This window comes from Meles meles, chromosome 20 (genome assembly GCF_922984935.1).
Source record: "Meles meles chromosome 20, mMelMel3.1 paternal haplotype, whole genome shotgun sequence".
Taxonomy (NCBI): Eukaryota; Metazoa; Chordata; class Mammalia; order Carnivora; family Mustelidae; genus Meles; species Meles meles.
The window spans coordinates 21,567,243-21,581,817 of NC_060085.1; the positions used below are offsets into that span (position 1 = coordinate 21,567,243).

Here is a 14,575-nt window from a genome sequence, read left to right on the forward strand (position 1 = left end):
CCGTGCGCCTTGTTCCGGGTGGGCCCAGCGCCGGGAGTCGGTCGGTAAGGCCGCGCGCCTGCGCGTCCTGTTTGTGGCGGAGAACAGGGCCTGCGTGGGGTCAAGCATGCGTGGGCGCACGCGGGGGTGTGTGTGCGCCCGGAGCCGAGTGGGTGGGTGTCTGGCTGGGGCGCGTCCGGGAGTGCGCGCGCGTCTGTGCGCCCCGGAATAGGTGGGTTTCCAGTAGGGGTGGGATCTGTGCCCCACTTATGGCCTTTTATGGCCGGGAAGGGGGTTCGTGTGCGGATATGCGCGTGTAATGTTTGTGCCGCATCCCTTTTCCTAGAGACGTTTCCTGTGCGCCTCCTGCGAAGCTCCTCGAGGCACTTAAAGGCTGGCGTGGCTGCAGGCCTGTCCTGAGAGTGGGAGGCAGACTGACATACCAGGTAGTTAGCAGATGAACCTGTGGCAGCGAGGGCCCAGCCCAGAGAGCAAGGAGCCACCAGGAGGTGAAGTTTGGGTGGAGACCTGGAGGTCAGCCTAGTAGAGCAGAGGGAGTTTTCTGAGAAGAGGAAACTACATGTGCAAAGGCCCAAAGGTTGAAGGAGGGCCAGGGCTTGGCGACTGATGAGCTTCCCAACTCCTAATCAACTTCTGGCTCCAGACCCAGCGGCTTGGCCTCTTGTGGCATTGCCCTGCTGTGACCGGCCAATCAACATAAAGTAGCTTCCAGGCCCCTGTGAGTCAGTGGTGAACACGTGACCTCAGTCAGTCCAATCAGAGCCTGTCCCGGCTTGCTGGGAAGGTTGGGAAGGAGGCCACGTTTTGGGGCTTGGGGTTGTTGGGGGTTAATGATGGAGTGTGGGGCCTGCCTAGCCACTGGCGCCGGCTTGAGCTCCATGCTCACTGTCCCACTACCCCACCCTGAGTAAGGAGCATGGCACCCTCCTCTGTGTGCCCCAAGCCCTGGGTTTCTCATTTCCTGAGAGTCCAGCAAACACAAAACTGAAGGATTTTCTTTTTTTTTTTCTTTTAAGAGAGAGAGAGAGAGAGAGAGAGAGAGAGCCTGCACGGGGTGGGGGGAGGGGTACAGAGCGGGAGAGAGAATCTTAAGCAGTCTCATCGCTCAGTGCAGAGCCCAGTGCCAGGCTTGATTCCACAACTCTGAGATCATGACCGCTCAGAAATGGAGAGTTGGTTGCTTAACCCACAGAGCCACACAGGCAGCCTGAAGAATTTTTTCTTTTTCCTTCTTTTTCTTCCTTCCTTTCTTTCTCTCTTTTTCTTTCCTTCCTTCCATCCTTTTCTTATTTTATCTATTTATTTGAGTGAGAGAGATCACAGCGGAAGAGGGAGAAACAGATTTGCTGCTGAACGGAGAGCCGGATGTGGTCCCAGATTCCAGAACCCCAAGATCAGGACCTGAGCAGAAGGCGACTCTAAACCGACTGAGCCACCCAGGCTCAGGATTTTCTTATTTTTCTTCCCGTGCACACCCTGAGGCCTGAACCTGTGTAGTGTGCTCACATTGGCCATCCCAGAACTCGCAATGGACCATAAAAACTGTGTGGCCTCATGGGCTGCCCCTGGGAGAATAGCTCACGGGCAAGTCCCCAACTTAGCCCTGTCCCATCACATCACAGAGGGACCAGAGCCAACAATTACATCAACTCTCAGACCTGGCCACCTCCACGGGAGCACTGGGCAATTCCACAGAAGCAGAAGAGCCTCAAGTTCTTGGAAACGGGAATTAGCCAAGAAAACAGGCTCGTGAAAAATAACACTATGTTCCCCGTAGAAATGTCCATCACTGGATGAACTGTGACTGCCTTAACGGCACGTTCTCCCCTGTTATGGCACGTTCTCCCCTGTTGCCAGACTAACCCCTGCCTGCATCATTCCCTTTGTTTTTATTGCTGCCTGATACCTATATTTATCTGCTTTTTTATGGTCTTCCCTCTACCAGTAGTTAAGTTTTTGCCCCTGCTGTATCCCAACACCTAAAACAGTGCCCAGCATTGGTAAGTGTTCAGTGATATTTGCCAAATAAACAAATGAATGAACAATTAGTCTTGGGGCACCTGGCTGGCTCAGTCAGTAGAGCATGAGACTCTGGGTCTCAAGGTTGTGAGTTTTCAGCCCCATATCAGGTGTAGTATTTACGTAAAAAAAAATTAAGAGTCTATGTGTTGCACCCTTCTATGTACTGAGTACATTTATTTAATCCTCATGACACCCCTATGAGGGAGGTGTTATTGTCTTTTACAGCTGAAGAATCAGAGGTTTGGAGAGATAAAGTGATTTGATGTAGGTCACAAGAACTTAGTTTCTTTTACTGAAGACAGTGGAACAATCAAAAGATGAGAAATCCTATTGGGCAGTGGTCCTCATCCCCTCCATCAATATCTCACACCTCAGTAAGGGTTTGACGAGGGAAGGAAACTCCTTGGGAGATGGGTTCTAGCCCAGTCCTGCTCAGCTTCACAGCCTGGGATGCAGGCAAGGAGCCCAAGGGCCAGCAGAATGCCCAGACTCCAACCCTGGTTGAGATCTGGTTTCAGGCAGAAAGATGAGAAAGCTGCATACAGCAACTCACATGAGCCCAGGATGAACACAGTATCCAGGAACAGGTTGGTTGCCCCTTTCTGATGTTTCCCAACACAGAGTCAGCCACTGAAATTATTAGAACATACTGTTTTGTTTTGTTTTCAGGTGGATCCAAGGTTTAAATTTTTTTTTTTTAAGTGAGCTATAAAAATACTGAAGAAGCAAAGGGGAAATTTTCTAGAATCTTGGAGTGAAGGAGGCTTTCTGAGTATGTCACCAAATTCAGCAGCCATAAAAGAAAAAAAAAACAAACGGAAAATCGGTAAGTTCCTTTACATTAAAAATTTAAAATCTATATGGAAAAGGCCACCATCAAAACCAAAACACAAACAACAAACTAATTGGCTACCAAAAACATACTTGTATCCTATTTTTTTTTTAAGATTTTATTTATTTATTTGACAGAGATCACAAGTAGGCAGAGAGGCAGGCAGAGAGAGAGGAGGGAAGCAGGCTCCCTGCTGAGCAGAGAGCCAGATGTGGGGCTCCATCCCAGGACCCTGAGATCATGACCTGAGCCAAAGGCAGAGGCTTTAACCCACTGAGCCACCCAGGTGCCCCTTGTATCTCATTTCAAAATAAAGAGCTCTGAGGCATCTGAGTGGCTCAGTCAGTTGGGTGTCAGACTCCTGATTTTGGCTCAGGTCATGGTCTCAGGGTCAGGGGTTGAGTTCTGAGGTGGGCTCCCTGCTCAGGGGGAATCCGCTAGAGATTCTCTCTCCTTCTGCTCCTTCCCTCACTCTTTCTCTCAATACATAAATAAATAAAATCTTAAGGAATAAATAAATCAAGAGTTCTGAAATCAATAAGAAAACACCCAATGGCTCCCTAAGAAACTGGGCAAAGGATACAGACTATCCACAGAAAAAGAAATAACAAATAGGTCTCTCAGAACTGGAAAATTGATTATCTTTTCTCACTAAGATAAATGGAAGTCAAAGTAGACTTGTGTATCTTTACCTATTGGGAAAATTAAAAACTTCAGTGAAAAACTGTCATGGTCAAATGATGGAAAAATAGGTTAATGGGAGAGCAAATTGGTACAACCTTCATGTAGGACAATTTCTATAAAATTGTAAACGTGTATGCTCCCCTCCTTTTATGAATTGAGGTGAAATACACATAACATAAAATTAACCAGGGCACCTGGGTGGCTCAGTCAGCTGAGCGTCTGCCTTTGGCTCAGGTTATGATCTCAGGATCCTGGGATGGAGCCCCATCCCCTGCTCCCTGCTCGGTGGGGAGCCTGCTTCTTCCTCTCCCTCTGCCTCTCTCCCTGCTTGTGTGCTCTGTCAAATAAATAAAATCTTGTTAAAAAATTAACCATCTTAAAGTAATCAAGTCACTACATTCACTATGTTGTACAACCACCATCTCTAGTTCTAAAACATTTTCATCACTCCGAAAGAAAACGGTATTCATCAAGCAGTTACTCCCCCTTCCTCCCTCCTCCAGCCTCCGGCCACCTGCAGTCTGCTTTCTGTTTCCATGGATTGACCTATTCTGGATATTTCATTTGAATGGAAACATAAAACACGAGACCTTTTATATCTGGCTTTTTTCACTTAGCATAATGCTCATCTACATTGTGGCATGCCACAGTCCTTGGGTTGTTTTTTTTTTTATAGCTGAATAATGTTTCCATTGCCTGTGTATTCCACAATTTGCTTATCCATTTGTCCAGATGATGGACGTTTTTGTCGTTTCCACCTTTGGGCTATTGTGAATAGTGCTGGTATGAACAACACATATGCCTTTGGCCCAGCAGTTCCATTACTAGGAACTGATCCTACCAATATGCCCCCACAAAGAACTGTAAAGCAAATAACTAAAAACCAGCTGAATGTCCACCACTGAAAGGATAGCTATCTAAGATCTGCATTTTTGCAGAGACTACTCTGTAACCTTAACAATAAGGCAGCTCTTCAAGGACTAATACTAAGAGAAGTATCTTCTTTTTTTTTTTTTTAAGATTTTTTTTTTTATTCATTTGACAGAGAGAGAGATCACAAGTAGGCAGAGAGGCAAGTAGAGAGAGAGGAGGAAGCAGGCTCCCTGCTGAGCAGAGAGCCCGATGCGGGACTCGATCCCAGGACCCTGAGATCGTGACCTGAGCCGAAGGCAGAGGCTTAACCCACTGAGCCACCCAGGCGGCCCCAAGAGAAGTATCTTCTATGAAAATGTCAGGTGTAGCTCATGGCATAGAGTACACTATCACTCGTGTAAAGAAAAGGAGGGGAGGAGGAAAGATTTTACATGTCTGTAATTTTAAAATTATTTAAAGTGAGATATAATTGACATATCACATTGTATCAGTTTTAGGTGTACTACGTGATTTAATATTTGTATATTTCATGAAACGATCACAGTAAGTTTAGTTAACATCCGTCACTATGGGAGTTACAACTGTTTTTCTTGTGATGAGAACTTTTAAGATCTGCTCTCTTAGCAACTTTCAGATGTGCAGTACAGCACTGTTAACTGTAGTCACCATGCTATAGATTACATTCCCAGAATTTACTTACCTTATAACTGGAAGTTTGTATCTTTTGACCAACTTCCCCCCATTTTGCCAACCCCCACCCCCAACCTCTGACAACTAGCAGTCTGTCCTCTGTGTCTATGAATTTGGGATTTGTTTGTTTAGATTCCATGTACAAGTGAGATCATGCAGTGTTTATCTTTTTCTGACTTATTTCATTTAGCATAATGCACTCATGGTCCATTTGTGTTGCTGCAAATGGCGGAATTTCCTTTGTTTTATGGCTGAGTAATACTCGTGCGTGAAGCACAAGAGCCTCAAGTTCGTGCGCATGCGCGCTCCGCACTGTCTTCATCCGTTCATCCCTCAGTGGACACTGATTGTTTCCATGTCTTAGCTATTGCAAATAATGTTGACGTGAACATGAAGGTGCCCATTGTTTCAAGATGTTGATTTCACTTTCTTCAGATAAATACCCAGAAGTGAAGTTGCTGGATCATAGGGTTCTATTTTTAATTTTGAGGAACCTCCATACTGTTTTCCACAGTGGCTGCAACCCATTTACAGTCCTACCAACAGCGCACAAGAATTCCCCACATCCTCGCCAACACTCATTATTTCTTGTCTTACAGGCAAAAAAAAAAATTTTTTTTTTTTTTTTTGCTTGAATTTGCACAGAATATCTGGCATCTCTGGAAGGATCCGCAAGAAACTAGTAGTACTGGATGTCTCCCAGGAGAGGAACTGCATGGCCAAGGAGAAGATGGGGTTGTGCACAGAGACTTGTTACTAAATACACTTTCATACCTTTTGAATTTGGGGTTTTTTAAAAGGCTTTTTTTCCCCCAAAAGTAATCTCTATGCCCAATTTGGGACTTGAACTCATGACCCTGAGATCGAGTGTAGCATATTCTACTGAGCCAGTCAGGCACCTCATCTTTGAAATTTTGAGTCATGGGACTCAACAAAAGCTATTCTCATTGTGAGTGAAAAAAATGTAGCATAAAAATCTTTTTCTTTTCAACTTGCTCCTCCCCACCCCCGTCCCCCACATGCTGGCTGAGTTAGGTGAGGAGAGGCGTCTGGCCAGGAGCTGGGGCAAGCTTGGGTTCATCTGAAGAGTCGGGAGAAGGGTGTTACCAGAGGGTGAGGATTTGCATGGCCCCTAGGATGGGCTCAGCCCAGGAATGAAGAGAGACCCACCCCAAGGAACCTCGCCTACAATTTCAGACAACAGAGACAGTAGTGCCTGGAAATTTCTGGAGAAAGAAAAAAGCAAACGGCCAATCCAAAGGTCTGGGATTGAGAGGGGCACTGGATTGTAGAAGCAGCAACAGTCAAAAGACAATGAAGAGAGAAGTCAGAAGTCTGAAACAAAATATCAGTAAAAGCAAAGGCTTTTGCCCCATGATGGGTGTAGAGCTTACTTTAAAGTGGGGGGTGACTTTTGAGACAAACCTTTTCAGACTTGCAAGGACCCAGGAAATTACCTTCCAGTCATCCTTTCTTGGAAAGTTGTTAGAGGATGTGCTTCAGCAAAATGAGGTAGAAAACTAAGACAGTCAGGCTTGGGATCCAAACAAGAGTAGAGGCTCCCAGGATCCTAGAGGCCGGAGTAGCCTCTGTGGCACTGACGGAACACTCAGGCCACCTTGGGACAGGGGGGATGGGATCGCCATAGTATTCCACAGCTACACTGAGCAACAGACCACCTCACACCCAGAGCTTCTCTGAACAGACTTTAGAGGATCGGACTCATCCCACCCAGGGAAGCCCAAGACAGTGGGTTGGAGCCTGTGTCATTTTAGATTTTAAAACCCTCTGAACCATTAGCTGGTGGGGACAAAGAGGTCTGCCTCCTCAGGTAGGTCTGCCCCACCCTGGGTCCCTGGTCCCTGGTCTTTCTGTTCCAATGATAGGGCATAACTCAGGTGTCCTCTAGAAAGCTTTTTTTTACTCCCCCCCCCCCCCCCCCCCCCCGCCCTTGCCAGCTGGGTCAAGCACCACCCACCAGGACTTCACCACCAGAGCGGGGGAGCCCATCTCCATTAGTGCTGTGTGCCTGCCCCCAGTGTGGGGCCCGGTGCACACAGTGGGGTAAGTAAGTTAGCCCCCAGGCTGCTCTGGACTGGAGTCATCTGAGGGAGGGGATATGGGGCACAGTTTCCTGTCTCAAGAACAACCCTCCCTGGGCAGGGGGACCCCCCAGTGAGGCAGGGCTGGCACCCAGAGAAGTAGGGCCTTGTGAACCTGTATGTTCCAGGCTTAGCAGTGGAGGCAAAGGAAGGGACTCCTGCAGCTCTCCCCGGGGACCCTGGGCTAAGGGGCTCAGGGACTTTAAGGTGGCAAGCCTGCCTTTCTGGAGGCGGAAAGGGGAAGAGAAATCCCCTGGGGGGGCGGGTGTTCTGAGTCAACTGAACTGTCATAATGGAAACAGCACACTCTGGGCATCAGGACACTTCTCCTCTGTGGCCTTAGAGACCCCCTTATGAGACAGAAAGAACAGTCCTGCGCCAGGAGTTGGGCTTAAGTGACAGAAGGGTGACAAAGCCTCTGTTAACAGGCAGATGTGAAGGAGATGCTGCTGCTGACCCCACCGTGACAGCTGGTCAGCGGGGAAGAGACTGCAACATCTCTCCTCCAGCAAAGATGAAAGTCTTTCACTTCCTTAGTTCCAAGTCTGCACTTGGGTTGGAGCCTTTGGGGGACCACGAGTTCCCCTTGTCCACCAGCCACGGACACTCCAGTGAAGAGCCTGCTGTCTGTCCACAGAGGATATCTTGACTTGGGGGCGGGGGGAGTCATTTGAGAGGCTGTCCCCTAACTGGGGAGCGGCCTCCCGCGATGGGCAATTTCAGGGTGACGCCCCACTTTCTGGGGGCGGAAAGTGACAGACTACGGGGGTGGTGAATGAAGGCCACCTGTGAGAACCAGTGCTCTGAGGCTTACTCAACGCCTCAGTCTGACACCTCCAGGCACATCCTGTTCCCATCTTCCCCTTGCGCAAGGCTGGGGCCCAGCAGGAGGAGGCCAGAGGCTCTGCTGCGCGGGGTGGGGGGCGGTTTGGACGCCCCGGCTGCCTCCTTACGACCCCGTCACTTCGCTGGGTGGGGGGTGGCCAGGAGGGCCTTTCCCGTGGCCAGAGCCAGCGCCCCCCGCGTGTGCAGTCGCACCCGGCCTGCTCGGGCGGGTGTGTGACGCGAGCAAGCCGCTTGGCTTCTCGAGGCCTCAGTTTTCTTGCCCGTGAAGTGGGCTTGACAACAGCCTTGGCTTCTCGGGGCCCTGACGAAGCTCAGCAGTCCCGGGGGCGCCCAGGCCGCGCGCGCACTCCCCGCTGGAGCCCGGGGTTTGGGGGCGTCACCGCCCCGCCTCCGGCCCCGCCCCCGGCCCGCTTCCTCCTCCAGCCCTGCGCCCGGCGGGCAGCCCCCTGCGGCCGCGCCATGTCCGCCGGCTGGTTCCGGCGCCGCTTTCTGCCGGGGGGTCCGCTCCCCGCGCCCCGGCCCCCCCGGCCGCGCGCCAGCCCAGTGCCCTACCGGCGGCCCCGCTTTCTGCGCGGCTCGGGCTCGGGCCCCGGCACCGCCGACGCCCCGCGTAGACAGGACGCCCGGCCCGTGCGCAGCCCGGCGCGGGGCCGCGCGCTGCCCTGGAATGCAGGCTACGCCGAGTGAGTGCTCCGCCCCGGGACCCCACCCCCACCCCGCGGGTCCCTACCCCCATCCCTGTCGGGCTCCCCCACCCCGCCCCTCGGGCTCCTTCCCGCCCCGGCCCTGCTGGGTCAGCCGCAGAGCCGGGACCAACCTGGAAAACAGCCTCAGCTGAGCGAGTGCTCCTACCCGCCAGCCTGTGGATACCTCCCTCCTGTCCTCACCTGGGACTCTAGACAGCCTCCTCCCCCGCCGCCCGCCAATCCCCGTCCCACCCTTTTCTTTGGCACTCCAGCCTCCCTCAGAGAGGCTTGCGACTTGGGAAGGACCTGCACCTCTGGGGCTTCCAAGATGAGGTAGGGACACTGGACAGAGTTCCACTGGACTGTGGGCGTTGGAGCTACCCCTCACCTGCAGGCATGCATCTTACCCTGGGTTGTGGCCTGTGCTGTATGGGACTGCAAATCTGGCTGAGATGGGGCGGAGGATCGGCAAAGGAGCCCAGATCTCCCCAGGCAGCCCCACCCTCACCTCCCAGTCCAGGTCAGCGGGTAGTCTCCCAGGGGATCTGGGCCCCAAAGTTTTGCCTTAGTCTGAGGTTACCGATCAGTTAGGAAACTTAACACTGTCCAGGTGTGTGTCAGGGGCAGCATGGGGGCTGCTGCCTCAGAGGTAGGGCTGGCTCTTTCTGTGTACCAGCTCTGGTCTCTGCCCATGGGGACATGGGTGTGTCCCTGAAGGGTCACTGGTCACTTACCGGCCTCAGGATCATCAATGCAGAGAAATCTGAGTTCAATGAGGATCAGGCGGCCTGTGGGCAGCTGTGCATACGGAGATGTGAGTTTGGGGCCGAAGAGGACCAGGAGTGGCTGGCCTTGTGCTCAGAGGAGGTGAGTGCAGCTGGACCTATGCCCATCTTATAGGCTGGGACCAGGACTACAAGTTGAGGTTCTTGCTCTAGTGTCCCACTCTGGGCCAGGGGACAAGTGGCGAAGCCAGGCAGAGCCTGATGCCAAGCCCTTCCGGCACAGCTCCTGACAGGTCATTACTGGGCCCTGTTTGATGGGCACGGCGGTCCGGCTGCGGCCATCCTGGCTGCCAACACCCTGCACTCCTGCTTGCGCCGGCAGCTGGAGGCCGTGGTGGAGGGCATAGTGGCCGCTCAGCCCCCCATGCACCTCAGCGGCCATTGCGTCTGCGCCAGTGATCCCCAGTTTGTGGAAGAAAAGGGCATTAGGGCAGAAGACTTGGTGATCGGGGCTCTGGAGAGTGCCTTCCAGGAATGTGTGAGTGTGGCCTTTGCCTGGGGAAGAGGCCAGGGACCTGAGGGGCATCCCTGCCCACAGCAGTGGTTTCCTGGGATCTTTGCATTGGGAGGACAGGATGGGGTTGGCTTGTTAGTAGTGATCATCACTATCATCATAAGCCCTCCCATTTATCCAGTTGTCTGGTACGCGCCAGGGGCTTTTCCGTGCCCCCTACCTCGTGCACCCCTCTGGTCCTTCTTGGTGCAGGGGAGGCTTTCCCTTCCTCAGTTCTGATTAGGACTTCCCTCCCTCCCGGGGGATACGCCTAGATCCTCTGACCACAAGGATCCTGGAGTCAGAGCTAGACCTTGGGTGGGGACCAGCAGGCTTGCTGGTGAAGAAGTGAACTCTGGGGTGGGGATTGGGGACAGGGTGGTGTGATGGCAGTGCCGGCAGCAGCTCAGGTGGCTTCGGTTTGCCCCAGGATGAGGTGATCGGGCGGGAGCTGGAGGCCTCGGGCCAGGTGGGCGGCTGCACAGCCCTGGTGGCTGTGTCCCTGCAGGGAAAGCTGTATGTGGCCAATGCTGGGGACAGCAGGTAAGAGCCAGAGGGTAGGCAGGGCGGGGCGGGCAGGCGGGCACCAGAGGCACGGGGGACAGTGAAAGGGGGCTGGAAGTGGAGGGATGGAAATGGGGACTGACTGGCTGAGTTGCTTACGTACCTGTCGTGTCAGCTGAGTGGACAGCAGATGCCAGGGAAGGCAGGAGGCCTGAGCCTTTATTCTGCAGGCTGCAGGTAGTCATGGGGGCTTTGAGCAAGAGATTGGCATAGGCAGAGCTGGTCCCTGGTGGCTGGAGGAGGGGCCAACAGGATGGAGGCCACGAACGAGGGCGGAATCTGCCCCACAGACCTTTCTTTGTCAACCCCGTCCAGGGCCATATTGGTACGAAAAGATGAGGTCCGGCCTCTGAGCTCTGAGTTCACCCCAGAGACTGAGCGGCAGCGGATCCAGCAGCTGGTAGGTGTCTTATAGAGGGAGGCTGTGGAGCCCCAACTTGTGAGTTCCCAGTCACCAAAGGCCACCAGAGAGCCTGATCTGTGCCTGGCCTCCCTACCTGAGGCCTTTGTCTACCCCGAGCTTCTGGCTGGTGAGTTCACCCGACTGGAGTTCCCTCGGCGACTGAAGGGCGATGACTTGGGGCAGAAGGTTTTGTTCCGGGATCATCACATGAGGGGCTGGTGAGCGAGGTGGGCTTGGGAGATAGTGGGGAGAGCCCTGGTGTCCAGGCCCAGTGTGTGGACTTGGGGCTGTCCTTTTTCAGCCTGGGCACGGTGGGCTCCGTGGTGCGGGGAGGTGAGGGGGTGGGTAGGGCCTGGGTTGACACTGGGTCTGACCCTGGTAGGAGCTACAAGTGCGTGGAGAAGTCGGATCTCAAGTACCCACTGATCCATGGGCAGGGTAGGCAGGTCAGTGAATGGCCCCCTCTTAAGAACCCCTCTTAAATTGCTCCCTGGAGAGCGGGGAGCTCCCTTCTTCCTTGTTGGGTGGACTATAGCTGGGGTCACGGAGTTTGTCCCAAGGCTGCAGGATCTCTGTCCCTCAGCCCAGGGCACCTGAGGGCCACCATGCGCTTCTGTGTGCTTTATTTGCACATTTGACAGCAAACAGCTGTCACCTCACGTCTCCCTTGTCCCCAGGCTCGGTTACTGGGAACACTGGCCGTCTCCCGGGGCCTGGGAGACCATCAGCTCAGAGTCCTGGACACAAACATTCAGCTCAAGCCCTTCTTGCTCTCTGTCCCACAGGTGAGTGGCCCACAGACAGTCCACACCAGCTTCCGTCCGCCCAGAAAGGCAGACGACGAGGCTGGCGGGAGCCGGGAAGGGAGTGCTGAGGGACCCTCAGGCTTAACTTGCAGGTAACCGTACTGGATGTGGACCAACTAGAGCTGCAGGAGGAGGATGTGGTTGTCATGGCAACTGATGGTCTCTGGGATGTCCTGTCCAACGAGCAGGTGGCACAGCTAGTGCGGAGCTTCCTCCCTGGCAACCAAGAGGACCCACACAGGTACTGTAGCTTCAGCGACACCAGAAGTAGTTGTGGCCGAGAAGACAGCGCTGGTGATGAACCTGGCTCGGGACAGGCGGTCAGGAGCAGAGAGGGCTATCTCAAGCTCCTGGGGGGTGATGGTGGGTCCCCAAAATCTCTGGGTTCAGAAATCCCCAGGACCAAAATCTCCATGGTCCAGCCTGTGGCCGTCCCATGCTTGTGGCCTTGCCTGGCCCCACAGCTGGACTGCATTATTTGGGTCCCCACATGTCCAGCCGTACGCAGCAAGTTCTCCCTGAGGGGTGCCCTTGCCTCTCTGCTCTGGCTCCAAAGTGCATCCGTAGGATAATCCCCACAGGTTCTCGGAGCTGGCCCAAATGCTGATACACAGCACACAGGGAAAGGACGACGGTCCCACAGGAGAAGGGCAGGTGTCCTACGATGACATCTCGGTGTTTGTGATTCCCTTGCACAACCAGGGCCAGAGGAGCGATGGCCACTGAGGATTCAGACACTATACCCCAGAACCACTCTGGGGCCGGGTATAATCCAGGCATCCCTCCATCAGTCAACAGCAGGCCTACCTGCCCTGCCCCAGACACGATGGGTTGATCCCGCACCCCAGCCCATCTCAAGGAGAGCATTTACAGCAGGCAGTCAGAGCTGGAAGAGTACGGAGAGCCCTGCTCCCCAGGTCCCTCTTCCAGCAGGCAGGGCAAGAGCTCAGTTATCAGTAACCTCCCTTTACAATGTAGGAAACCCAGGTGGGGCTCCTCTGACAGGGTCTTTGCAACTCAACGTTATTCTCAGATGGGGACAGCCGGACTAAGGGCACTGGCCATGAAAGCTAGGAGGGGCAGAAAAGCCTGTTTGAATCTAGGTCTCCAACCCATGAATGTCAGAGTATTTACTCAATAACCTCCAAAGCCTGCGGAGGGTGCCTTATGGAAAGCTGTGGGTAGCCTCCTGTCTGCTCAACAGCCATCTTAAATCAGCCCCTTGAGAGACCAGCTCAGGTCCTGCCCCGCTCCCCTCTGCCACTGGAGGTGAGGCCCAGGCCCAGGTGCTAAAGGTGGGGCAGAACAGAAAGAGGCAAGAGGAGCCCCACAGTTTGCTAAGCCAGGAATGTCCCTAATAACTCCCTCCTGGCCCCAGCCCTGTCCCAAGCTGATGTGCCAGCAATGTGGTTTTGTTGCTCCTCGTCCCCTCCCTATTATTAAATGTTTGTGTGCTGAAGAGCCCTTGTGAATCATGAACTGCTGTAAAGCTTGGCATTATAGTACACTTTTTTGCTCATTCTTGTTACTTTCCAAAGAGTCCGTCTTTGCTCCCCCTTGCAAGTCTGCCTATAGTCAGGACTGCATTTTCTCCGAGGGCCTCTCTAGTCCCCAGTATGGGGTGAGCCCCAGTGAGAGACCTGTGGTTCAGGAACAGAAAAGTCTCTGCCACCATCTGCGGGCCCCTGGGTTGAAGTACCTTCTGGTACATCAACATTAACTTGGTTTTGCATGACGATTTCAATTAACCAAGAATTAGCTGGAGACAAATCAGTGTTCCAGAGCTTCCTGTCTGATGAACAGCTTAGTTCTTCACCTTCCCAAGACTGTCATCACCTAGCACTTGCCAAGGCCCGGGTGCTTGGGAGCATTTATTGAATTACAAGGAGACCACCTTTATGACCTCAGCCTCACACTCTTACTTTAGTTTACAACTGGGATAAATTCTATTCAGACAACTCGCAACCCCAGATGGGGGCCAGGAGGGACATGGGCTAAGAGGCACCAGAACTGAAGGTAAAACTTGTATGTTTATACTAGCGGGGAGGTTCTCAAGCACCCTTTCCTACCCATTAACTCACTTTTTATTTTTTGCTGTTTTTTTTTTTTTTTAAAGTAAGCTCCGTGCCCAGTGTGGAGCTTGAACTCATGATCCTGAGATCAAGAGTCACATGTTCTACTGACTTAGCGAGCCAGGAGCCCCTCATTAACTCATTTTAGACTCTCATTTCCTGTACATTCTCCAGAGAAGGGGTAGGGAAAACTACCAAAATTTCTCATTTTTCAGTCCTGTCCCACAGCCCCGCACTTCTGGGCTTCCATCTGTCCACAGCTAGGTCCTGACACCCCGGGGGCCCCTGAAGCGTGGGCAGCCTCTCCGGGCCTGCTCCAGTTAGGTGGCTAGCCGGCTAGCCAAGGCACAGCGCGCCTCACCAGCCTGCAGTTCCACTTCCTGTCTTCGGCAGCCGCTGCGGCCCCCGCCCCCGCCCCGCAGTGTGGGCAGTACCCCGTGCCTGCCTCTCCCCTGCATCAACTGCTTAGGCAGCTCACCCTGGCAGCCTGCTGCCTGCTCTTGCTCCTCACACAAGGCCGAAGCCCAGGGAGCAGGCACAGAGGATCTCTGGACTGCAAGCACGCCTAACGGACAGGAGTGGCGGCTGCAGGGACCGCCACACTCACCTGCCATGTCCATGTGTCTCAGCAGAGCCACGTGATGTGGCAGGCCTCCACCAGGCCCTGTGGGCCGCCTCCTTGAGCAGTCTGCCAGGAGAACCTATGCGCGGCCTATC

At 53.4% G+C, this 14,575-nt stretch overlaps 1 protein-coding gene and 1 long non-coding RNA gene across 3 annotated transcripts; both read left to right on the top strand.

Annotated features, from left to right (window-relative positions):
• The first annotated feature begins 10 nt into the window (after positions 1-10).
• On the top strand, positions 11-6,402 carry LOC123932789. 2 transcript variants are annotated; one of them, XR_006816471.1, is made up of 4 exons: positions 11-152; positions 326-425; positions 2,692-2,848; positions 5,701-6,402. It is a non-coding gene; the product is annotated as an uncharacterized LOC123932789 (long non-coding RNA). The 2 variants fall into 2 exon arrangements; XR_006816472.1 differs by having other exon boundaries at positions 5,747-6,402.
• A 1,760-nt stretch (positions 6,403-8,162) lies between these two features.
• Positions 8,163-13,309, top strand: PPM1M (protein phosphatase, Mg2+/Mn2+ dependent 1M). The gene is made up of 10 exons (XM_045989638.1): positions 8,163-8,732; positions 9,479-9,602; positions 9,744-9,998; positions 10,444-10,556; positions 10,893-10,977; positions 11,080-11,198; positions 11,363-11,426; positions 11,658-11,765; positions 11,879-12,027; positions 12,368-13,309. Exons 1-10 carry the CDS (start codon positions 8,509-8,511, stop codon positions 12,510-12,512), a joined length of 1,386 nt encoding a protein of 461 aa, XP_045845594.1. The 5' UTR covers positions 8,163-8,508; the 3' UTR covers positions 12,513-13,309.
• The last annotated feature ends 1,266 nt before the right edge of the window (positions 13,310-14,575 follow it).